The sequence below is a fragment of the Acipenser ruthenus genome, chromosome 2, assembly GCF_902713425.1.
Source record: "Acipenser ruthenus chromosome 2, fAciRut3.2 maternal haplotype, whole genome shotgun sequence".
Taxonomy (NCBI): domain Eukaryota; kingdom Metazoa; phylum Chordata; class Actinopteri; order Acipenseriformes; family Acipenseridae; genus Acipenser; species Acipenser ruthenus.
Genome location: NC_081190.1, coordinates 13,907,035 through 13,934,595, shown reverse-complemented (window position 1 = coordinate 13,934,595; position 27,561 = coordinate 13,907,035). Strand labels below are relative to the sequence as shown.

The window sequence follows — 27,561 nt, the reverse complement described above, 5'->3', positions numbered from 1 at the left end:
AGAAACCCATACTACCCCAACCAAAAAGACCTCAACGACTTGATTAGAGATCTTGGTCTCACCAAGTCCAATGCCGAGCTTTTGACGTCTAGGCTCAAGCAGTGGAACTTGTTGGATGAAAGTGTGCAAGTCGCAGATCAGAGGAAGCGTCACCGACCTTTTTCCAGCTTCTTCACCCGTCAAGATGGGCTCTGCTTCTGCCACAATGTGACCAGTCTGTTCGAGGCAATCGGAATCGCCTGTAACCAGAATGAGTGGCGCCTCTTCATTGACAGCTCATCCAGGAGCCTCAAAGCCGTGCTGCTCCATAATGGTAACAAGTACCCGTCTCTTCCCCTGGCTCACTCGGTGCACCTCAAAGAGGATTACAACAGCATCAAGACCTTGCTGGACGCCTTGAAGTATGATGAGTACGGCTGGGAGGTCATAGGAGACTTCAAAATGGTGGCATTCCTGATGGGTCTCCAAGGCGGTTTTACCAAGTTTCCCTGCTATCTTTGCCTTTGGGACAGCAGGGACACCAAGGCGCACTACCACAGGCGGGACTGGCCACAGCGGACCGAGTTCTCTGTGGGGAGGAACAACGTCAAGTGGGAGCCACTGGTGGACCCCCGGAAGGTGCTGATGCCACCACTGCACATCAAATTGGGCCTTATGAAACAATTTGTCAGAGCTCTAGATAAGGAGTCGGCAGCCTTCAAGTACCTTCAAGACTTCTTCCCTAAGTTGTCTGAGGCAAAGGTCAAAGCCGGTGTCTTCGTCGGACCACAGATAAAGAAGATCCTGGAGTGCAATGAATTCCCCAAGAAGCTCACTAGTAAGGAGAAAGCGGCTTGGAACAGCTTTGTCGCAGTGGTTCAGGGCTTCCTGGGCAATCACAAGGCCGAAAACTATGTGGAGCTGGTTGAGACTCTGGTGAAGAACTACGGCACAATGGGCTGTAGGATGTCCCTCAAAGTCCATATCCTTGATGCTCATCTTGATAAATTCAAGGAGAACATGGGAGCGTACTCGGAGGAGCAAGGCGAGCGCTTCCACCAGGATATACTGGACTTTGAACGTCGCTACCAAGGACAGTATAACGAGAACATGATGGGAGACTACATTTGGGGGCTGATTCGTGAAAGTGATTTACAGTATAATCGTAAATCTCGAAAAACTACTCACTTCTAAATCTTTTGTAGTCATTTTTGTATTACTTTAGTATAAATACATGTTAATTTGGATTCATATGTTGTTTTTTTCTGACTTTATGTGAATTAAAAGACACAAATTCACCCGTTTTCTAATTGGAAATAGGTACATTTCAAAATATCACTGTCCTGGTCACAAAAGCAAAGTTTGTGGGGAATAATAGCCATTTTCTATACTTTTGAGGCATAAGCAATTAGGAAATAACACTACCCAGGAACAAAAATTGTGTTACATAGTGTTATTGAACAAAATGCTCTGGTCCACTGAGACTAAAATATATGTTTTTCCCAAAAAGGGACCACTGCATGTTTGGAGGGAAAAAAGGGAAAGTCTTCAATGAAGTACCTACAGTTAAACATGGAGATGGTTTGATCACGATATGGGAGGTTTTAGCAGTTCAGGGACTGGAGACATGTCATTGAAGATCGAATTAATGCAGCCACGTATCAAAACATTCTGCAAAGTACAATAATACCATCTGCTCGTAGGCTGATTGGCAGACAGTTTATTACCAGATGTCAATCCAATATAAATGCTTTGGACTGATCTGAAAAAATATGTAGCCAAGTTTATCCAATCAGTCTGAGCTGAAGGAAATGTGCAAAACAGAATGGGCCCAGATTTCACCAACAAGAATGATCTTAAATGTCTAAATACCGTAATAAAAGCAAAAGGACGACACATGAAATACTAAAGCGGGTGCCAATACTTTTGTCATGAACGGAACGAATACATTTTTTTTTTTAAATACTAGAAATTGCGTATTTAGCTTTTTTTGTGTTTTATTAAGTAGTGGTTGAAGTTTATTAAAATATTCCTAATCTGTTACCTGTAATTATGGTATAATAAGTGTAGGATGTATAGGATGGCTGTGTACAGTATGTTTATAGTGTAACAGAGATTAGATTATTTAAAGTGTCTTTATGAATCTTTGTTTTGCTGGCAATACACTGTACTAGATGGCGATGGTGCTGGTGCTTACTAATATATAAAGACACTTTGGCTGATCAAGCCTACATTACATAGGTCAGTGGCAGGCAACTAAAACCAAAGAGCAGCTCCTGAACTCAAAATCACCACCTTCAGACAGACTCCTTATTTGTTTGAAATTAGAACCTCTCTGAGTAGCTGCCCCCTTTCTAGCTGGCCAACTTCCCTTGGACCCTGGGAAAGAACTGTCAGGCCAGCCTTCACAGGTCGGGAGGGAGATTTACAACCAAGAATCATTGTATTTGTCACAACAGCACAAACAAACTAAGTGTTTTGTCATTTGAAAGTAATTACTCTTTAACCTGTAGTGTTAAGAGTGGCATGATAACGACACCCTGTACAGCACAGTGCCTCCTAACACCATGCTGGTGCATTTCTTATGCTCCGGACCAGAGGCATTGTGTCCCCTACTGATGCCCCCTGCAGCACTCACCATATTTTCCATGTCTATGACATCGAGGCAGAATAGTACAGTATCTTCTATGTAGTCATTGTTTTATTTTAAGTGTAACTGTGTACTTCTGTACTTTGGGACCAAGAAACTCCCAAACTCCCAGTCCCACGTTTGTCACCTCTCTATCAGTGTGAAATAATTTTACATTTTAATGCTGAGTCATCCCCTAGCTATTATCTAAACTGTTCCCTGTTGAGGATTGGATAACTAAATCCATACTTGTTGTATAGCATTCACCAGTAAGTGACAGTATTGGTGTCATACTTTTCTTCAGTGTCCTTGAGTTATACAGGACTATAAAAAGCAGACTCTTGGCTGCATTAAAAGCACAAAATGACATATAATTGCACAGTGGAGAAACAGTAGATTAATTGCAATTTAGCTGCTCTATAACTACACTGTAGCTGCAATTAAATATTACAAAGCCAATTGCACTATAAGCTAATTTAAACAGCTGTTCAACTGGATTGTTACACTCTGCAATTGTAGTGAAGTATACCTGCTATCTACAGTCTTAATCCCATCAGCTTTTCATATTGCAAGTTATACCATGCACAACTACTGTATGTGTCATACCTTACAGAACTGTGTCTAAATCACTATCATCTGTGTATAAATGATGCCAACTAATTCATAAGTTCTTAAAAACTACAAGTAGTAATAATAATAATAATAATAATAATAATAATAATAATAATAATAATAATAATAATAATAATAGCAGTATGAAACCTAATTTGCAGAATATGACCTAAACAGAAATGCTTTCATCACATTTAGACATTTTTACATAGATACTTATTACTTTACAGTAAGTGTTACAAAAAAAAACAAGATTACATTTTGTCTAATTCCTAAAATAAATTCTTTAGCAAACTGGATGTAGAGGGCACCGTATCCCTTTGACAGTCTAAAGTAGAAGAGGAAGTTAATCCAACAGCTAAATCACACAGTGTCAAACTTCTGTTTGGTGTTGTCCATGAGAGCAGACCCAGTTAATCCCTTATATCTGTAAACAACATAGTGCTGCTTCTTTTGTATGCTCCTGACATTCTAGTAGCTTCTTATGTTTAACAATGTAGATATGTCTTTTAGATATGCTCTCTTTTCCTAAACTGTGGTTTAAATATCAGCCATGTGTTGTTGTTTTTTAAGTGTAACTACAGTTTCGATCTTCATGTGAGTATTGATTTTAGAACATGTTTTTAGCAGTAAGCAACATCTGTACCATATGATATGAGTAATGAGAATCCTTTATAAGCAACAACTTTCACTTTTGAAAACCGCTTTGTTTATATAAGATTTGTTTAAATGCTTGTGTAAATTGTATTTGTAATGCTGTAAAATAGTAACATGTCGTGTGGTGTTTAAATCATTAAGTACAGTAGAATTACTCTCTCTTGTGTTTCGGATGTTTTTCAATGGAATGGTGATTGGTTTTTATTTTTCACGTACCCTGAAACTTAACTTCAGCCATCAAGAATCAAGCCACAGGACATTATATTCTCAATGGCAAAGGAGAGGAAGCAAAATCTCGGAACTTTATTGACCTGGGAGTGGAGTGGGATTACATCATTGAGGAAGACATAGAGACCCTTCACACCACTGGACCGTTACATGATGCAGTTGTTGTCTTGGTAAGTTTTGCACTTTAATTAAAACAAACAAACAAACAAAAAAAAAACCAACATGTTTCTCTTGCTATTTCAGGCCTATACCAACGAACGTACAATAGACACAAAAACTGAACAGAACAGAATTTTAACATTCAGCATCTCACTTTATCAAACATATGTACAGTATGTATTGTCAGATTTGTTTATTTTTTTTTGTTCTATGTCATCATTTTTATACATATAGAACTGAAATGTGTCTCCACCCTGAACAGACATAACAAGGACAAGTTGCTGCACTTTCTGCATTTGGTCTAATATTGAAAACACTTGTATGCTGTATATTAGCCTGTATATTTCTGAAGTTTCCAAGTATTCAGTTAGCGATGCTGTCATCTCCCCTTAGCGTGCAGTTGTCACATTTGAATTGCTTGTGTGACCTATGCAATCCTGTTAGCTGTTCAGCACTCTGCCTTGCTATCCTCGAAGGAATCAGGAGGTAGGGAGGTTTGTGCAGCTTATTTATTCCTGACAAATAAACAAGACTGCGGTTGGAACAGGCAGGTTCACACAGCAGTATTCTCTCTCTCCTTCTACAGGTGTAGCAAGCTTCTAACTAACACATCGAGATACATTACCGAGTACTAGCCATGCTCCAGCACAGTATTGTGTGAGCGTGTAGTTTTGGGTTATTTTCTGAATAAGAAAATAACATTGCACAAACTATTCTAGTGACTGGTTTTGAGATATTACGAACAGTATTTTCGGAGCGTAGAAAAATTAACCCACCTTCTACGGCAGGAGCAAGCTTTGAAGCCGTAAAGCAAGCTACACACTCACTGATCAGGGTTCGTACGCTAGTCTGGAAGTCTGGGAAAAGTATGGAAAAATGCCAAACTGATTTCCAGGGCTTGAAAATGCTTGAAAAACCAGGTCTCCATTATGAAGTCTTGAAAAAGTCTGGAATTTTACTAGTATCATAAGAGAATGAAAATAATTCTGCGATTATTTTTTATTATTAATAATTCATTTCGAAAGCAGGTCAGTAGTTCTAGTGGCAACTGTCTAAGCAATTTACTAGTAGCAACTATATTGTGACCAAATCCTGCAAGGATTGCCTCGTGTAACACCCCTGACAACGTCCTGACAACGCAAGCAATTCTATCCAGTCAGCGCACTGGTATATGTCACATGACTCTGTCTGCTCCAGTGAAACGAAGGGTAAAATGGAAACGACAAAATACATTTATATTGAAGGCTATGATTTTTCAAACAAAGTTACAGACTGGAATTACAAAATACTGTACTCTGCTCACCAAGATTCACATTTTGTTATCTTGTTGTTACCTTTATTAAATCGTTAACGTGATTTCCCAACCAATAAAAAAAATACGATAGTTATTATCATTCGGATTAAAAAAAAAAAAAAAAAGCTTTCTATAGACCCTATGGTGTGTATAACGTAGCATGTTAACATCGCCTTGTCATTTCTTTAATGTGAATGTGGTTGTACTGTGTTCTTGAACGACTAGGATATAGCCAGAATACTGGATGCAGCGCGCCTCAAATTGCGCCTCAAATAGGTACTGTACTTGTAATTCTACTTTTATTCACAATTAGTGGTAGTAGTGACAAATACTGTAATAATAAAGAAAATCAAAGAATAAAAACTACTAATATTATTAATAATATAGCTCATGCCTTTATCCAAGGTGACTTCCTTAACTTACTCCAGCAGCTTATATTGTTCGTTTTGGATTGTCCTTTTACTATAGCGAACAAAAGGCTTTGGACCCAAACAGGGTGTACTGTATTTTGTATTTGACTTGTATGTTTAATATACGACACTTGCCCATTTTAATATATAATGCGTGCACATTTGTTTCATTTTTGTTAATTTTCACCTCCCATAGTGTTCAACATTTAACAGAGGGTATAAAGAAGTTTGGATCAGAATTCAATATCATCCCTTACAAAAAAGTAATATACTGCAAGTATACTTGTGCCAAAATTGTCTGGTTTTAGTATACTATTGGTACCATTATACTATCCTATTTTGGCACACGTATACTTGCAGTATACAACTTTTTATATTCTCTTTGTAAATAATGCAACATAGTTCTCAAATATTGGACATTTCTTGGGTTGTATCTTACTTCTCTTTTGCACACCTGCATTGTCTCTTGCTAGATATGCACCTCCAGATTCTGACAAATACTTTTAGAAAACCAGGTGCAACTTCTGCTCTGGATCAAAAAGCTATAATGCTCTGCGGCTGCCCGCCTATGTGGATAACTATCGAAAAACTAGTAGGAACTAACTAAAACACAAGTATGGGAAAAACAAATGGAAGTCTGGAAAAAGTATGGAATTTTGATGTTGAAAAAGTGTACCCTGCTGATGCTGAGTTGTCAGTTTCAGCCACTAGGGGTCTCTCTTTTCCCAAGAATAGCATCCCACAGTCATAATGCAAGACCTTAACATTTTAGTAAACTTTAGTAAGCTTAAATTAACACTCTGCTACATTCACCCCCTCTTGAATTCACCAACATTTTCAAATAATCAAACATTTTACATTTTAGCAGTAGGGAAAAAAACAACAAACAAACACAAGATACAGACTTCTAAAACACTTTCTTCAGGTTTAGTGCCTCCCAAGATGCAAAACTGGAAAAATAATATATAATGTCTCTCTGTGGTAATAATCAACCTGTTCCCAAGAATAACACCCCACGGTCATAAAGTAAGAACGTAAAATTTTGGTGAACTTCCTTTTTAACGCTCTGCTACAAATGCTCGATCACATCAACTCAAAATGACATGCCACTCAGCAGTCAAGAACAGGGCAGATGTCCTGTTCTCCGTGCCATCCTACAAAACAGTGTTAATGTGCAGGAAATGTGAAAGTAGAAGGTCACTTTCATAGTACAGTTTAACAATGCCAGGCTGAGAATCCAGACAGTGTGTTGTTCTGCTACATCCACAGTCCATTACCGAAGTGTTGCAGAAATTGATTTGACACTCTTTTATAGCACTGACCTGACTTTTGTAAAAACAGCCCGCCTATGATGAATGTTATAGTTTGCACCAAAGTGATACAAAAGTTCTTGCTTGGATGAATTCCTAGAACAATGGTCTGCAGGCACCATCATATAGAATAGGGACGAATTGAATATCTCAGATAATGGAGACGGATATGCTTATCCTGGTCAGGGGTTTTCACTGTCTGTGCATGCCATCGTTGGTGCGTTACAACTATGTAGTGACTGCAGTTCAATTTTTTTTATTGACAAGAGCACACGCCACTGCTAAATAACCCAATGAATTGGTTTCTCCCACTGTGACAAGCCATGTCTTCATTATTTAAGTATCTCTGCTCTAGACATAACATACATAAGAACATAAGAAAGTTTACAAACGAGAGGAGGCCATTCGGCCCATCTTGCTCGTTTGGTCGTTAGCAGCTTATTGATCCCAGAATCTCATTAAGCAGCCTCTTGAAGGATCCCAGGGTGTCAGCTTCAACAACATTACTGGGGAGTTGGTTCCAGACTCCCACAATTCTCTGTGTAAAAAAGTGCCTCCTATGTTCTGTTCTGAATGCCCCTTTATCTAATCTCCATTTGTGACCCCTGGTCCTTGTTACTTTTTTGAGGTCAAAAAGGTCCCCTGGGTCGACATTACCTTTTAGAATTTTGAATGCTTGAATCAGATTGCCACGTGGTCTTCTTTGTTCAAGACTGAAAAATTCCATTTTTTTAGCCTGTCTGCATATGACATACCTTTTTATACCCGGGATAATTCTGGTCGCTCTTCTTTGCACTCTTTCTAGAGCAGCAATATCCTTTTTGTAGCAAGGTGACCAGAACGGAACACAATATTCTAGATGAGGTTTTACTAATACATTGTAAAGTTTTAACATTACTTCCCTTGGTTTAAATTCAACACTTTTCACATAGTCCAGACTGTCCCTTAGTGCTTACTTATTTAATGATGCTCAAACAAGCCTATTAATAGCCAATTTGTAAATTCCTCAGTCATATCAGAGAAGTCAGTAGATGGTGATTGGCCCTTTCATCAGCCATGCAGTGGTTACTGTATTCCATGCAGAGATACAAATGCAGTTAGTATGAAGGACACTGCTAGCTGGTTGTAGGGTTTTTGCTTTTTTTAAATTTGTTCATAAGAAATAAAACAAAATGTGACCAGCCTTTTCTTCATTATTGATTTATTAACCTCCTCCAACATGTAAAACAATGTGATTGAGTCGATACCTGTCTCGTAGACCGCATCATTTTCATTATAATAATATGGCAACGCTGTAGATTTGGAATAGATCCTGATATGGTAACACATTGCTACAGAGATGGTACCATGGTAATGCCATGGATTTTCACTGGGTATTGCTTTATACTATTGTAATAAATTGGCAGGTCAAAATATAGAAAATTACCACTGTGTACCATTCCACCAATAGCTTATTTTAACTGCTTTAGCTGCTCCTGTTGCCAAGAGCACAGAAGTAATGCTTTGCCACTGAACATAATTTAGTAAGGCATTACAGTCCATCCATAGATCTCATGTTACTCCTTTATAGAAGAACTGTAGAGTGTAGATTTTGATGGATAAATCTATTAAAAATAATGTCTTGCAAATGTTTGTAGGAATTGAACTAAATGTTTAACAAGAAAACTCTACCACTGTTTGTCATTTACTTTTTTTCAGATTATACCTCAAGACAATGACACAAGATCAAGTTTGACATACAAATATATCATTCATGAGGACTCCGTACCCACAATTAGTACGGGTAACAACAATGTACTACAGGAAAACGCAGACTTATTTGAGTGGGCATTGAAGAGCTGGTCACAGTGCTCAAAACCTTGTGCAGGAGGTAACACTCTCTTCATTTCCATGATTTACTGTTACGTTTATTATATTGCAAAGTCCTACAAATTCAAATCTAATAGCAGAATATAAAGCTGGATGTGAGTGTCAGAAATTGTGTTTATAAAAGCATGTTTGTATGCTTTTTCATTTCATTAATTACCAGTGTCATTTAAACATGAATAGTCGTAAACTTTGCTGTTGCCACTGAATAAAAGATAAGATTCTGACCATGTTGTGAGAAAGTATTATTAGATGAGACAAATTTTGCAACAGTCTGTGGATAGTCTTTTATGAGGAGGAAAGGGTAACTGTAAGATTTTGTAGATTATGATGTGCCTCTTAATAAATATTACATAAGCAGAAGGGAAATCATTCAATATGCTACTGAAGGAATCATTCTTTTGTTGTGAGGATTTTGAAGTAGCTTCATACAAGCTTTTAACTAATGAAGGGAGAACTGTCTAACTCTGCTTGAAGGGAGTAATATGTAAGTCCTGTGTGGTTTCTTACATTTGAAAAATGAAGCACAGTGGACCTGAAAAGAAAGCAGCTGACCTTTTTTGACCAATCGATAAGCTTGACAGCCCTTTCATATTATAGTCGAAGATAGACGTGGCTCTGCTTTTCATTCATAGGTTTACAGTACACTAAATATGGATGCCGGAGAAAGAGTGACAACAAGATGGTTCATCGCAGTTATTGTGATGCAAGCAAAAAGCCAAAGCCCATTCGCAGGATGTGTAACCTTCAGGAGTGCACTCAGCCTATGTAAGTGTAGAATGTATTACGATTTATAAACAAAATCCTTCATTTATTATGAATGACTGACTAAATAATAAATATTTAGTATGTTATGTGTGTTGATAACAAGATATAATTAAATGAGAACAGAATCACTGACCCTCGCACTCCGTCTCATCTTCCTCAGCCAGTGTTACCTCATTTATTTTCTTTAGATATATCTGAATTTATGGAACTAATAAGACTATTGTTTTTGTTCATTAACATGTTCTTTCAAAAATGTTAAGTTAGGGAGTTTTGTCAGATTTCGCACGTTCTTCTTATATTTATATGGAACATATCCAGACAGCTTTTTATAATCAAGAAAATCACACAGACTCATTTAATTTGAAGTTTTAATGAATCAGAGCAGTAATAGTGCTCCTTCTGTTTATTAAATGCTTAATAAAGGATCGAGTGCTTGCAAGCCACTTTGGAACCTTGCTAATAGGCCTGGGCGATTCCAGTGCCTTTACAGGTTTAACAGCATTAATACTTCAACACAGTAATACAGGTATGGTTATCACATACCCAGCCCTTAGGCTAGACATGCAAACCACTAAAGTGCCCACCGCTAAATCCTAAAACATCCACTATATCACTCTCCAAAGCTAAAATGTAAATCCTATACCTTCTAGCAATGCATCAATATAAATTCAAAATTGTTCTTACCTTCCACTATGTGAAAGTGTAGTTGTAGAATACAACATAAAAACAAGAGTTGTCTTTAAAGGCAGACTTCTGAATACGACCAAACAACAAACAGCTTTTTCAGAGATCGTCAACCACGCAACTTGTAAGATCAAGTTGAGTGACACTTGACTGGAGTTTTACCTCTGCTTTTATATAGTTTGTTCTCCATTTAATACGTCAGAAGACCCAATTAAATCTAATTATTTGCTCTGTTTTGACAGATCCTATCTTTAAGTGAACAATATATCAAAAAAATACTGGTGACACCCTTTTCAAAATCAATTGAATATGAGCTCATTTTTCACTATCTTCCACCCCTCCTTTCCCTAAAATTTAGGTGAACTGGAGTTCACAGGGTCCTTGCTACCAGGTACAATACAAGTATATGTGTATATATGAGAGAGATGTTATATGTAACACCAGCTCTATTTAATTATATTAACCTGGGTCAAAAATATATGTCTCTCTTAACAGCATACTATGTTACCTTTTCAGTGTGTTCTCAGTGGGCCACTTTAACTTCATATACAAATGTGTGTTAACAAATTATTGGACAAAGACTGTAGGGGTTTATCATAAGCCTTTGAATAAAACCGCTAAGCATAAAGGAGCCAGTTCAGTTATTTTCATTTAAATTCAGGCTATAATGAGCACGTTAAACATAATAGTCTAACTGTACCATGCTTGGACTAAGCCTGACCTCTCTCCGTTTCTAAGAATCCCCTGCGCAAGCAGCTTTCAGACACCCTGTTTACAGCAAGGCTAGTTTTTTAATTAATATGAAACTCTACTGCAAGCGCTTTTCCAAATTCACCACATGAAGTCATTTTTGGCCGGATTCAAGAAAGCCTCAAACCAGTATCTTTTAGGATAAGAAAAATGCTTACATCCTAATTTTTTATAACTAAGCTCTCATTATTTTCTTATAATAATAATAATGAGGTACATATTCCTGTATTTCTTAAAGCACCTTCCTTTGGTTATCATTCAAAGTTGGCAAACACCGAATCCTGCCTTGCGGTGCCGTTCCAGAATTATACTGTGTGTCTGAGACAAACTTTTAATTCTTTCACTTTTAAACTATAGTTTCCCTGTAAATAAATGCATATGTTTATTACTACAGTAAAACTTAAATAAATGCAACACTGTGGTCTTTTGCTTTTGCCTGATAAGGGAGGGTTGGTACATTCAGCAGGTCGGCCTGACCTTACACATTCACTAATAATAGTTTTCTACTGTTATACTAGAATAAACAGGAATATGGAATCCTACAATATTCTCATAGACTAATACATAGTACATTATAACATTCTTTTTCTGAATAGTGTTTTTTAACAATGTGTTTAATATCTCTGCTGACTATATTCTTTTAAAATACATTACAGTCATTCCAATATTTGTTGCATTTTCACAAATGTTCAATTTGTATCCCAAAGATCACCTTTCACTCAAAAAGCAGCTTGTACAAGGGAAGACGAGTTTTAGGGTCACTCGTGACAGTCTCCATTTCTATAAAAATATAATTGTGTCCCGTATGGTAGTGATTTACACAAAAAACATGAAAACCTTTAACAACAACAAAACTTGTTAAACCATCAAATCAAACACTATTAGATGAAGCATTAATTTAAGAGAGAACTGGCTGGGGATAATACAGAAATGTGGTCACTAAGCCATGGCAAGATATGAATAATTAATCACCCAAAAGAATCAACTAGTTTTGCTTCATAAAGTCAAACGAAACCTGCTGAATGTTGCATTAACATATCGAATTACATACTGCTTTGTAGTTTTCCCATGTACTTAACGAAAAACTAACACAAATTAAAAAATGTGACATTTCAATATCTAACATGAAATGCTGTACCACTATTATGGCTTCCGGTAGACTTTTGCAATATAATGTTGTAGTTTTATACGATTACATGATTTAAGGAAAATAAATTATTTTATATAGTTTTTTTATTTTTTTAATGTCTCAATCCTAAAATTGTAGGTGATGCAAAAATGTGGCCATAGCTGTAATGTTTTAATAAATAAATAAGTTTCAACTGAAGGATTGTTTCCAAAAATATGCACTTTATCATCACAACTGATGCTTAAAGGGATATGTTTTGGTTCATTGTCTGTTGCTTTGAGGATTTTAATGTCATCGTTTCCTTCTTAGTTGGATCACGGACGAGTGGGAACACTGCACTAAAACCTGTGGAAGTTCTGGGTATCAAATTCGTACAGTGCGTTGCATGCAAGTCCTTAATGATGGAACAAACCGCTCAGTTCACAGTAAATACTGTAGTGGGGAAAAGCCTGAAAGTCGAAGGTCCTGCAATCGAGCTCCATGTCCTGCACAGTGGAAAACTGGATCGTGGTCAGAGGTTGGTATAGACTGTTTGTTGTTAAAGGAAGATTGTTAAATCCCATTCACTGTATAATCAATAGCTCACAGGAGTTTATACTGGAATATACTGTATGTTTATCAGCACCAAATCACATTTCTTACCTCTTTTTATTTTTTGTTCCCCCCCGCATTTGGTGATAAAGATCTTTGGATTCATTGGTTGTTTTTGTACTTTTATTTTGGATACACAATGTTTTCAAATACAGAGCTTTTACAGCTCAACAGCTGAAGTAAAACTGAACTACAGTACTTAGTATTTAGAACCAATATGCAGAACCCAATTTAATATAACATTGTCTTTGAAATATCTCTATAGTCCACAATAACGTATTAAATATAAGCAAAGAACCAAAGGCCAAAAATCAATATTGCCTGGGCTAATCAACGATAAACCTTAATGAGCTTGCCTTTGAATGACAGAATGCCAGTTTGTCAACTATAAACATTGAGCCAGATAAGAAATGTTGACAATTTAATGAGTGAACTGTGCAAACTGCTACCAGATTTTATGGGCAGCCTCTGCATGCATGGGGAGATCAGATCTCTGTTACATATGTATGAGTTCTAATCAGAATCCCATGGGCCCAATAAAACAAAGTCCAACATGAACAGTGGTCTACCAACCATGGTTTCCTCGATAAGACCAGTAGCAAACTTTTTTTTTTTTTTTAGAATAATGAAAAATGAATAATTACTGAGGATAAGTCTCTTTATGGGTAGTGTTCATCTTTTCATTCTATTATTTAGCCTTTAAGCTTACTAGATAAAACATACTGCCACTGTTGGTTCTGAAAAGGGCTCTGTTAATTATAAAGGATTATAGAGCAACTTTTTTTTTTGAAGTACAGCTTGTTTATTATTTCTTTGAATTTAAGAACAGATTTAAAAAATAAATACAATGTATCACGGTAGGCTGTACCACCACTTAATTTTTATCACATGAAAAAGCATACAGATTATACTGAAATTTATGCAACAAAAATAATACATTATTGTATGGCTCATAATTTCATTCTCCCCAGGACAGGACACGTTTTCAGAAACCACTGGCTTAAGGGATGTATCTTTGCTTTAATCATAAAATGACAAAATAATTAAAATCTTCCACCTAAAAGAAACCTCTCTAGTAAAATCTTTACTGCCAGTGTTCCATAATAGAGAAAAATGTTGGAATTTGGTCAAACAAATTAAGGTCATGTTGCATTCATATCTAATAGAGAAAACATGGCGTTAAGGCGTTTCTTGCACATTCCCGATATCAAGGAAACTTTGCAGACATACAGAGTCACGTGCACTCTGAAGGAAAATAAAATGAATTACCTCACCTGTGAACCAGTCCAAGACGATGAATGTTCCTAACCATGATGCTGTGGACTGAGGAGCACAACTAGCAGGTGGGTTACAACCATCTTGATCTGGCTGATCATCTTAGTCCCACCAGCATCATGGCCAGCACCAAGAACAGGGTCTCCATGTGCTTCAGCACAGGTAACCAGACTTGACATATACCCCAAATACCAACTACCACGGGACAGAAGCCATGTGGGAGCAACATCTCGCCATCTTCACTCCAAACCTGCAGACCATCAGTGTCTTTGTGTCGTATATGTACCTATGTCTTTCACAATGAACCTCCCTTTGTAAACATTATAAAATGACCTAATGTATCACAAATGTTTTTAAACTTTCTATATTCAATCAGGAATCAATACATGTAGTTAAACATTTTCAAAATCATTTTTCACTCTTGCCAAATACCACGGCTTAGACTGCAGATCAATTGTATAGGTACACATACAGTTGCTGTATTACTTCAGGAATATAACATACTTTAAATACTTTACACATTATCTGCTTTTAAACAAACCGTGCATAAATCACAGCATGGAAATAGAGACATTGACAGAATGCTGCAATGTGGGCCATACAGATCCATGAACATTAAACTTAGAAACCGTAGGCTATGGCTTGATAAATGAGCTTGCCATTGCTATTGCTGTATCTCATTTGTACGCTGCCAGGTGGACAGCTATTCTCCTCCTGCATTTATCATCGTGAAACAATACAAGAATTACCCACATGATTTAATTGTAATACTGACATAGCTCTGTGACAGGATTGGCTGAGGTTTGAGACTCGGAGACAGTTTTAAAGTTCAAAATAAAGCTTTTTAATAAACAAAAATACCAAATAAATAGGCACAAGGGCCAAACAAAAAGGTTTTAAACATAAAATAAACACAAAGCAAAACTTACAAAATAAGCTTTCCAGGCTGGGCGTTGCCTTCACTGGATTACCAAAAACAGAAAACACAGCACAAACAAAACACTCCTTCTCTTCTTCCAAAACACTCCTTCTCTTCTTCCAAAACACTCCTTCTCTTCTTCCAAAACACTCCTTCTCTTCTTCCAGAACTCTCCTCCAGGCAGGGCCTCTCCCCTCGCTTTTATCCCCTGTGGCTGGAGCCCAATTAATCAATAATTGCTAATTATTCAATTAGGGCTCCAGCCACATTCTCACATGTTTTCCTGGCAGGGAGGAATTTTAACCCCCTCCCTGCCAGTCCCAACCATGTTCATAAAGACGGGGCAGTCCCCCGTCACAAGCTCTTTTAGAAATAATTTCCCATCAATATGTTTAGGATTGTACTTATCTAATATGCTTGTAAATAATAGTGTTCAGACTTTGTTTTGTTTTTTTTCTTGGGCTTTGGTATTCATCTGCATATTAAGAATATTTTCCTTTTATTTATGGTGATAACACAGTTTTGTGTAATGACAAAGGAATATCTAAATATGATTATATGTTAAAGACTTGAGATGACAAAGCTGGTATCTGCAGTAAAGTGAAATACTTTTAAAGAACCAGGCTAGCAGGCTGCATTCTGTAACGTTAATGTGTAGGTGCAGTTAATTGTATACAGTCAATTCTCGTTAAAACAAACTCAGATTAGACGGATTTCCTGATAGTAAGAATTTTCTACAAGGTCTCGGCTAAATTTAGCAGTTGCTTATTGTAAATTACTTCTCATAATACAAATTCACTTAACACGAATGTCCTGTTAGTACGAATTATTTTGGAGCCCTCCCAGGGTAGAAAAATATAAATAAAACTAAGCACCCTAGTTTGAACAGCTGAGTGTAAAGGATATTGGGAAATGTATTAACTTGCATCCAGATTAGTGCTTCTTCACTGTATTTTAGTGCTGTCTGGGGACTACAGAGCCTATGATGCATTTCAAGTTGGCATACTTTCTCACGCAAAAACATGCACTATCCTTGCGTACAAGAAACAGAAAGATGTTACAGATTTCAACATTCCCATGAGCACTTTGTCAACCATTGTAAAAAAACGAGCTACACAGTACAGGCTTATGTTTCTGATTTACCCTGACTTTGAGGACGCCATGCTTTTGTGGTTTAAAAATGTTACGATCAGAATGGAACATGCCGGTTTTAAGTGCAGTTCATTTGCAATGTATACTTTTTGAAAGTATTTAAACACACAGTACTTTTAAATGTTTAATACTTTTCATTGTTAATTAGAATTTCTGATAAGACCTTTTTTTGCTGGTCCCTAGAAATTCATATTAATGAGAATTGACTGTGGTTATTTCCCTCTGTTTATGCTTACAGTGCTCTGTAACATGTGGAGAAGGAACTGAGCGCAGATCTGTCACATGTCGCACTGGGGATCACTGTGATGGAGAGAAACCAGAATCTGCCAGAATATGCAAGCTTGCTCCTTGCAATGGTATGTAAATGTTCGTATTTAAACAGAATTTGATTGAATCAAAAGATGTGTATGCTTTCCGGGTATCTCGGCTCATCCGGACAGTTTCAGATTATGCTGAGATGCACAGACTTCACAAAGCATTCATACATCTTGGCACTGTGTAATCAGACATGCTGTTGTGTGTTTCATTTTTACTCAAGTACATTATTACATGATAGTTTTGTATTTGGCACTTAATTAATTACTGAATTTTTTAAAGTCTATATTATCATTATCAGAGCCACGCCTGCGTGAAGGTTTCACTTCTGCAAGGAACTTGCGAGCCACTTCATGTTATTCTGTTTAGCCACATTTCTGTTCGTTGAGACACACCCTGAGCCAGATTGCAGCAGGGATGAAGAAACATTTGCTCTAATCAACATTTGGGACAACGATTTAATCCAGAGAAGTTTGGAGGGAAGCATCCGTAACAAGCGCGCCATCTTGAAAGCCTGAACAGATGAAAGGTCATGTGAACGCTGCTGCTTCCGGGGCATTGCATACACACACTGTGTCCTTGCTTCTGTCACCCAGGTCGAAAAAAAGCAGTGTGAAATCACAGAGCCGACCCGCATGCCACCAGGTCGCGACCCGGGTAGAGCAAGCCAGTGTGAAAGGGCTTTGGACTGTTGATTAAAACAATGATACTACTACATTACTAACTTTTTTTATTTAAACAAAGTTCCACAGGAGGTGTGTGTTTTACCAGGCTTTAAAAACAGAAGCACTAAGTGGCAATGTTGTGCTTCCTATGAACACTAGACCAGAAGTACTTCCAAATTCTGTATTTTCATTTTCTTGCTCTTTAAAAAAAAAATAATAATAATAATAATAATAATAATAATAATAATAATAATAATAATAATAATAATAATCACAAATAGTTGTATAATTTGTCTGAACCTCATTCAGATTCAGTTCTGAATGTCCATGTCTTTGTTTTGAATTTGTTATTTCTTCTCTGTTGTACTGTTAGATGCTTGTTGTGGTGAGACTGATAAAGGCAATGATTTGTTTTTAAATGAAGCTGCCCGCCTGTTAATTAATCTCATTCCAAGTTTTACTCTAAGCCTAATTGTTCACAATTGAGCTTAATTAGACAAACTGTAGAAAGGAAAGACTCCGGTCTAAAATCGTACCTGCTATTTTCTGATCAATTGTCTTCATATTTAATTCTATACCCTAAAGACTGTAATGACATAGATTAAATGGGGAAGATTAAATCTAAAATTAAGGACGCACGTGGGTTCTGAAACGCTGCAAGAATAGTGTGGCCTTTAAAATTTTTTTTGTTTTACTTTTCAATGAACTAGCTTTTCAATGTTCTAAGCATAATCTTTTTTTTTTTTTTGCAGATGAACCATGTACAGGAGACAAGTCCATATTTTGTCAGATGGAGGCGCTCGCAAGATACTGCTCTATCCCAGGTTACAGTAAGCTTTGTTGCGAGTCCTGCAGCAAGCACAATAGCACTCTCCCTCCTTCATTCCTGTCTGAAGCAGCTAACACCGAAGAAGAAATCAGTTTTGAATCTGTTCAGATTCCTGGACTCGTAACCATACCAACCTCCACACAATATCCTTCAGTCTCTGTTTCCAACAGAAAAGGCCCTCAAAGCCGTAGACCAGCCACAGAAGGTGATCAGGTTGTTTCTGCAGCTGACGAGAAGTCAAAATATGCAGGCAGTAAGACTTACAGGTTGGTAGCAATGCAATACCAGCCTCATTCAAGCAAAACCGCCAGTAATTCCTCTGCATTGGTAGTCAATAATCCACCACCTGAAAGTAACAGCAGTTCATCAGTCCCTCTGTCACCAGAGGCATTTACAAGGAAGACTGAGAGACATGTGGACAGGAGGTGGCCCACCAGGTCTTCTGCTGTGAAGAGATGAAGGTGGGCACCAGGATAACAAGAACTATTTGTAAAACCAATGTGGACATAATGGTGCATCCTGCAAAAAAATCCTTTTCAAATTCTCAACATTTATAGAGATCAAAAAATAGTAAAAGTGCTGGTTCACTTGTGTGTTATTGGCTTCCTCTACCAGTAAATCAGTAATTTGTCTGTAGTGACTGGAAACGCACCAAAGATATGCTCAAAAAGGGTGGATTACTTTGGCTGTTCCTCTAATAAAAGTCAAGGAAGTTTTGCACTTCAGCTGAAGCTATAAAATATAAAAAATAAAAAAAAGATAAGTTATATAGAATATACCGGACTCCAGCAAATTTGTTGTTTTTACTAATTTGCCTGTTTTTGTTAAATATTAGATATTTATAAGCAATTGCAGCTGTTGTGTAAATAATGTATTATGCAAAACATCAGTATTATTTTTAAAGAAGGCAAGTTGTACTGATTCATTCTTTTTTACATATGTTACCTGGACATTGGGTGCCTGCCATTCCTTAACTTAATGTTTATAGAAATACAGTGCAACAATTCATTGTAAATGAGCTGAAAGACAATATGTTCATGTGATCAAATTTCAGTTTCAGTTTGTTTCTAAAAATATATATAGCATAGGCAAAAAAAAACTCAAAAATAAAAGCATGCTCTGCTTCTATGTCAAAAGATACCACTTCATTTTTCTTTTAATAGTTTGAATGGTGCTGGCTTGAAATTACAGTGCTGTAATTTGTAAAAAAAAAAAAAAAAAAAATCTGTATTCTAGGTACTGTGTCCTTACAAAATAATAGAACTGATGGATTGATAGGTGAGTAATGCAAAAGAACGTTTTCATTTACAGATGCCATTCATACTCATTGTACGTTCCAAAAGGCAGACACGCTTTCAAGGTCATTTTTTTTGTAGGGGACCTTTTAAATACCATTTATACAGTACACATGTTGCCTTTAAGCTAATCTGTAATTAAAAGAAGTAAATACATGGATGAGAGCTATTTATTTCAACAGGTATCACCTCACTTGCACAACGCACCTGACTGCAATAGCAATATGAGTAATTTATATCAGTTTTATCAGTTATTTTTTCACAGTTCAGACAGTCATACTCTCCTGTGTGTTGCTGTATAGTACTTGTATATAGGATGAGAACCTAAAATATTTATTAAATATTGATGTTCTTACAGCATTTTATGTAGTAATAAATATGATAAAAAAGCAGTGAATAACTATTTGCCAACATATCATAGAAGGAAAAATGATGCTAACTACATATGGTACATGTCAAATGCATGTGACAACGACCATGGCTGACAAAACTAAATAAAAAAAAAAAGTTTAACTCTAAGGACCATTTTTAAATTAACAAAGATATGACAACGGTTTTGACAAGCATTTTAGGATTTCATAGTTTACTAAAAAAATTGACGTGCAATTATAATATTTGTAAAGTTTCCCCAGACAAAGCTGTTTTTTTTATCACAGCAAATGTAGAACTAAAGAAACATTAATATTCTTTTTTTTATTATTATTGTTGTTTATTTTTTAAAAACAAAATCGGCAAAATTATTTGAGGACATGATTGTGAAATTATCTCCATGATAATTTGGGGTAGTTGAAGAAAAATATATACAGTAAGTGTAGTCGGCAACTAACAGTATTGAAGCACATAGTGCTACACTATGGAAGTCTTTTTGTTGTCTTGCTTGTAATGTAACCCCTTGACTCGTTGCCTCTAAAGAATTGCTGCTACTTTTATGCAAGGCTTTCTATGGTCAAAGAGAAGCTAGTATTTTATAGATTTTATATTGACAATCCCTGAGCCTCGAACAGATATAGGATATATTATGTATGTATCCCCAGTACTCCCCAAATGTAAAAATATGAATGCAGAGATTCTTTTTATTATTTTTTACTGTTTTGCTCCTTTTGTACCAAGTCATTTTTTTCTGTTTTAAGTGTACACTACTGATGCTGTTTGTTGTATTGGGGAGCACATAGCAATAAAATTTTAACAAAACTTCAAAGGTGTCTCTTTTGTGTGAGGTTTTAACTTTAGTTCAGTGTACCTCTACAGTCCTGTCCAATATTCTAGCACCAGATTAATGGGACTTGTCCAGAACCTCTTCCCATGGTATTGTGAACTAATTTACTTCTCCTGTCACTGGCCAGAGCACTGTCTAAAATGTTGGTGGGCTGGATAACACATGAGTCAGTGCCATTGTCACCTTTTTATAATATTTGTAAACATAATTTACTGTAATAACCAAAAACATTCACTGTCCAAACACTGCCAGACAAAAATGCATTTTTTGATTTAAACAGAACAAAATCTAAATGGATATTATTTATCGGTTTTAACCTAAATCCATTTTGGATTTACTGTGCATGCTGAACTATACTACTTTGGTATATCCCAAATCTGTAATGGATAACATTTCTATTTCAGGGAACCAGGGTTATTGTATATAACCTAACGGTCTATAACCTTTTCAATGCTACTGTTCCGCTGGCCATATCAATAATGGGTTTTCCATGCAGGTCAATTTACACATGAAATCAGGTTTGTGGCCGTAAAAAATGGCCAAAGAGAGGGGTAGAATAAATCTCATTTACTCGTGTAAATGACGAAACACACGGGAAAATCCACACCCAGTTTGGCATGTTATAATAAGTGGGACTGGGCTTGTTTTTGAGTCGCTGGTTGGATTTTGCATAACCACCCATAGTAACATGGGTTGCGCTTGTTTAGAAAGGCAGTGGCTCTTTTTTGTCTCGTGAGTCTTGGTAACTGGTAACCTTCCCCATGTGTCTCACAGGGAGCCTGATTCCTGAACACCTCATTTTGTTAAGAGTTTGTGCAGGATACAGCAGGCAGTGGCAATTTTGGGAACAAACTAATGCACTTCAGTCCATTTCATCAGTATCTGCCACCTTGCTTTCAAGTACCATTAGCCATATTTGCCCAAGCGTGGCGTTGAATGCTTCCTCAGCAGCTGCCAGCCGTCCGGACGAGTAGGGTTTCTAAGCTAGGATAGTATACAAAGCATCACCTAATCCCCTATATGCTGTATTGCTTGAATGAAAGGATTGGTTTTCAGCCATGGTGATCTGCAATACCTGTTGGTCAGTTTCATTTTATACTCCGAGTTCATTTTTAAATTTAATGAGTCGTAAGATAAATTAGTTGAAAAGTATTCACTACTAATGATATGACACCACGCTAATATAGCCGTAAAACACATTATTAACCAACCAGGCATGAGGTATTTTGCTTTATTACAGCAGCTTAGATTCACTCGTGTACCAGTTCTCTGCGCACGGAAACCACATTTTCACAAAAATTCCCTAGTAATCTTCAAAAACAGCACGAGTTCTTTACACATAGCTAATTTACCTATCAACCCCCACCTTTCCCATTCATTTGCATGACGTCGGATGAAAAGCCCGGTTTACTCGTAAAATAAACTGAGCGAACGGAAACCCAAAAAAGCATTTTACACGAGACATTTTTCTTGTGTAAATGTCTTCAGTTAAAAACAAAAAACTTGCATGGAAATCTCATGAATGATACAGACAACTGCTTTCAGATAATGACTTCACAGTTTCTTTGAGTGTCTCTAACACTTTTGATTTTTCATGCCATGCAATAAAGACATTTCTGTTTTACTTCATTCTTACAAACCATTTGATCAGAGATGTCATTACCATTGCAGGATACTCCACTACGTTCTGCTGATCTTCATTATACCTGGGTAATTTACATTGGTTAATGAACAATCTATGTTAATTTTTGTGAAATTCGGGGGGGGGGGGGGGGGGGGTGAACCAGGGCTTCACTACTTCCTAATTTCACTTGTCTATCATCATTGACTCCCTATTTAAACTCAGTCACAGCTCAGCTCTTTCTCTTGCGTTAAAATCCTCCCTGCAAAAACACTTGGGAATGGTGTATAAATAGGGTGATCACGAGTGTTAGTAGGTTGATTGGGATTGATGTTGGTGTTAGAGGAGTTAGAGATGCGTATTCCGTGTTCCATGTTCCGTGTTCCGTGCTGCCCCGTGCTGCCCCGTTCTGTGTTATTTATGCCTGTGAGAGTTTTGTGTAGACCTTTTGTTTTGGCCCTTATGCCTGTTGTTTTGTTAATGTGTTTTTGTTTGTGTGTTTTTCGTGTTTTGTTTATTTATTTATTTATTTATTATTATTAAAGTGTGCATTAGCGCTTCACTGTACCTTCTGTATCTCATTCTCAGTCTTGGTAAACAACTGCCGTACCAATGACGATGTCCTGTCACAGGCTGCAATTAAAATCCCCAGTGATAAGTTGTTGCCATGTATTTTTTTAAAAAAACAGACATAATCAGTTAAACAATGTATTTTTAGATCCTGGAAATAGCATGACTACTGCAAGAATATTCCAGCTACCAAGAGAATCAGGGTTCCTTCTCATCATTTAGTAGTGAGATATGTCTGAACTGTTTAACTGTAGTTAATTAAATCTTCAACAGTGATCGACACAACTAACCCCTTCCCCTGCTTTTCACCATCGGGTAGAATCTGCTAATAGATGTTACTAAACCATTTCTTGTCAACTACTGAGTAAGGATTTTCAGGAATGCAGTGAGGTTCAAGCGAATGCTATAACATGTGTTTATTTTTTATTTAATGTTGTTCACATGCTGCATGTATACTAATTATAAAATCTCTGTGGTGTATAGCTATGTACAGTTTGATGTACCTCACTTCACCTTATGCTATTAGTGATGGTGGCTAGAGGGCTGTTTAGATATAAATGTCACATATAAAAAGACCTTAAAACATGACAAATGTATTTCATGACCAAAGTCATGTGTTATAATGCTGTATTGCTTATGTTAAATAAAACTGGTTGCCTTTCTTGCTTCTAGCTGGCAGCAAAGTATAGACTTTCCAATAACTTTGGAAAACTTGCTTCAGAAAAGTTCCTCTAGGTTCCTTGGGCAGTTCTTGTATACATCTTTTTTCACCGCAAATTTACTGAGACAGATATCAAAATCATAGCTCTGGAAATAGTGTAGCCTTTCTTAACGTCCTCCTTCAAGCCATGTTTCACAACCCATTCGTGCATTTCTGTAAGCTTATCCTTGTCGTAGGGTCAGCAAACATCTATACAAACGTGCAATTTCTCAAAAACCTGTGCAGTGTAAAGCATGCTGAAACTTATGATGATTTTTGTTTTACAAAATGGCAATGCATTTGGACATTTAGTAACATAAAATATACTGTGTATAGAATTATCTTACTTTTTCCCAGTTATATACTGTATTGTTGACACGTCAGGGTTCTCACAAAGCCTATTATTTCTCAATAGACACCTCCGTCATGTGATTTCCAGAGCTATTTTACTATAAACCAAACTCATAATTCATATGCTGAGGTTATTCTAGCGAAATTAAATAGATATACCCGCTTTAAAGTGTAATGAACTAGACCTATTCTTCCCTATTTTATCTCTTTCATTCTGAATAATTTAATGGGATTAAACACGCATTTAAAAAATATACATAATTCAAATAGCTTTTCAAGACGAATACAAAAAAACTGTCAGTACAGAATCTACTGTCTACTCGGAGAATACTGTTGCATGAAAGTCAATAGTCCCATCGCGATTGTAGCTCATTTGCTGATAAAAGAAAATAGTCTTTGTTCAGTGGCTGTATTTATTACGTGAATTATTACCCTGGTCATAATGTTAAATGTATCTGGTATTCACAAAAATGTGCCACCTCCACCAAAAAAAAATGATTATAAGCAGCAGTGTGGAGTAGTGGTTAGGGCTCTGGACTCTTGACCAGAGGGTTGTGGGTTCAATCCCTGGTGGGGGACACTGTTGCTGTACCTTTGAGCAAGGTACTTCACCTAGATTGCTCCAGTAAAAACCCAACTGTTTAAATGGGTAATTGTATGTAAAAAAATAATGTGATATCTTGTAACAATTGTAAGTCGCCCGGGATAAGGGTGTCTGCTAAGAAATAAATAATAATAATAAGGAATGTCACCTCACAAATTTCCAAGCATTGGACTATAACGCTGTTACGAATGAATCTAAAAGTCTTTCTTTGTACAAGGTGCAATCACCTTTTTTGAGTGAAAGGTGTGTGCGGCAGAGAAAGATATCTCTTTGATAGAAACAGTTTACTTTATTTGAAGTCTTCCCACTGATGATGGGAATGGGAATGTAGAGATGGAAGCCCTGTTAACAAGACTTAAGTTTTTGCAAGTATCAGGCTTTTAAAGTACTCTGTATGTATTAGTCTATGAGAATACTGTAGGATTCCATATTCCTGTTTATTCTAGTATAACAGTAGAACAATATGATTAGTGAATGTGTAAGGTCAGGCCGACCTGCTGAATGTACCAAACCTCCCTTATCAGGCAAAAGCATCTTTTTTAATTAGACTCAGAGCCTCAAACATTTTAATCCAGTGAGAACAGTTGGAGCACAGATAATATGCTAGGAACAATTGAACTAGAATAGGTTTGTGTTTCTACTATAGTAAGAAAAAACAAAAGTATTTAAATAGAAACTTAATATAATAACTTTAGTAAATGCATGAAGCTATTGGTCTGTATTAAAGTATGGCAGTCCTAAGTTTTAATATTCAGGGTTGCATTTGCTGCCAAGCAGGAGCCTAATTAAAAATGAGCCTCTTGCCTTCTGTGTATATCAATGAAGTAAAATAAAATTACAATTTATCAAAGAGACTGCTATATTTAAGTACCTGAATTAGAAATACATGTTATAAAATCATTTAAAGTTAAACTGTTATACAAATAAAATTATTATTGTTGAAAGAACATATTACAGTTAAAAATGAGAGAAGTTCAGTACTAACTGGCACGGTCAGAATATTGTAATAATTGTACTGTGTTTTACAGAATATACAACCAGTAGAAATACTATTGTGGCAAATTATGAGCAGAACAACAATTTGAATTAAGAAAACTGAACAAATGTTATAAAAAAGCTTTCCTGTATGCCTTTTAGAATTTTCAATGATTGAATCAGACTACGCAGTGTTCTGATTCAAGCATTCAAAATTCTAAAAGGTATTGTCGACCCAGGGGACTTTTTCGACCTGAAAAAAGAAACAAGGACCAGGGGACACAAATGGAGATTAGATAAAGGGGCCAGAGGTTTAGGTTCTATGGTGATGGGAGAACATCATATGTTGACCTGATGAGGAAACTGATCCTGCACTGTTCCATAATCCAGAGGTCTTGCCAGCCGATCTTTCCATGGCCTCATCCTCTCCTCCTGCTTTTGCACCTCGTTGACTACCAGCTTCCTCTGTTGAGCTGGGGCTGCATTGTGCCATGTAAGAGGAGCTGAACTGTGACCAAGACCGCCTCTTCCATGCTGAACTTGTCCCATGAAATTAATTTGTAGATAATTAATTTCAGCAATCGATATGTACTGAAAAGATTTTTCGCTGTATTTTCTAATCATATATTTATATTTATGTATTTTCTAATCATATATCTATTCAGTCTTGAACAAAGAAGACTACGCGGCGATCTGATTCAAACATTCAAAATCCTAAAAGGTATAGACAATGTCAACCCGGGGGACTTCTTTGACTTGAAAAAAGAAAAAAGGACCAGGGGTCATAAATGGAGATTAGATAAAGGGGCATTCAGAACAGAAAATAGGAGGCACTTTTTTACACAGAGAATTGTGAGGGTCTGGAACCAACTCCCCAGTAATGTTGTTGAAGCTGACACCCTGGGATCCTTCAAGAAGCTGCTTGATGAGATTCTGGGATCAATAAGCTACTAACAACCAAACGAGCAAGATGGGCTGCATGGCCTCCTCTCGTTTGTAAACTTTCTTATGTTCTTATGTTCTTATTTAAACCGTGATCATAGATTTAAAAAGATTAATTTTATTAGCTAAGCAACTCAATACAACAGTACATTTCACAAATAATTTGCTTGTTAAATAACTTAACAATATCTACAATTTCCTAGCTAACTACAGTTACATTACATTTATGTGCAGCCGCATCTGCCATATTTGCAAATTGTTCCCACTTGTCTCTTGCCTTTAACGTAAAGAGTTCTGGGACTTCAGCACAAAAACACTTGCGCAGAAGTCAACTGTTTTGTACACTCAGTCGAAGGGTGTAGTGAAGGGCACATAAAACACCCTTCACTCGTTCCCTAAGGAATTGGGACAACCCTTAAGATGGCAAACATAGTACTTCTGCCCCTCAAGGGAAGGTAACGAGTGAGCCAGGGTGTGGTTTGGGACGCAGCCCTAGTCTCCTGAAACCAAGTTCGAAGCCACAAAGAGGCTCTGTGTCCCCACAGCAGTACGCTACAATAGCACTAATGATCCTTCCACCCCCATAGGTCTTTATCTGCCAGTTAAGGAATGACACAAGGGTCAGTAACACTTACATAGTCTAATGATGGTGAATAATGTTCATATTGAGGTTTGAGAAAAATAATGTCAGTAAATGACTTGAAGAAAACTGGAAGTAGGTACTTTGAATTAATGGCTCTGAGGTAGAATTGACAAATGATCAAAGGAAAAGAGAGAAAGCTTTATTAGAACTTAAGAACATAAGAAAGTACAAACAAGAGGAGGCCATTCGGCCCATCTTGCTCGTTTGGTTGTTAGTAGCTCGTTGATCCCAGAATCTCATCAAGCAGCTTCTTGAAGGATCTCAGGGTGTCAGCTTCAATAACATTACTGGGGAGTTGGTTCCAGACTCTCACAATTCTGTGTGTAAAAAAGTGCCTCCTATTTTCTGTTCTGAATTGGAATTAGAATTGTGTTACCAAATCAATGGGCACATTGATAAATAAGTACTCGATAAAAATGCTGT

The 27,561-nt window shown here is 36.8% G+C and overlaps 1 protein-coding gene across 4 annotated transcripts in view; it reads left to right on the top strand.

The window, feature by feature from the left end:
- LOC117403920 (A disintegrin and metalloproteinase with thrombospondin motifs 3-like) overlaps positions 1-20,714 on the top strand; it is a 92,911-nt gene extending 72,197 nt beyond the window's left edge. For all 4 annotated transcript variants that reach the window (XM_034902502.2, XM_034902497.2, XM_034902491.2 and 1 more), the window contains 6 exons: positions 4,112-4,275; positions 8,977-9,148; positions 9,780-9,912; positions 12,785-12,992; positions 16,651-16,768; positions 18,145-20,714. In XM_034902502.2, the coding sequence (XP_034758393.1) occupies positions 4,112-4,275; positions 8,977-9,148; positions 9,780-9,912; positions 12,785-12,992; positions 16,651-16,768; positions 18,145-18,680 (1,331 nt within the window). In that variant the 3' untranslated portion in view covers positions 18,681-20,714. The remainder of the gene's footprint in view (positions 1-4,111; positions 4,276-8,976; positions 9,149-9,779; positions 9,913-12,784; positions 12,993-16,650; positions 16,769-18,144) is intronic.
- Positions 20,715-27,561: the final 6,847 nt, after the last annotated feature.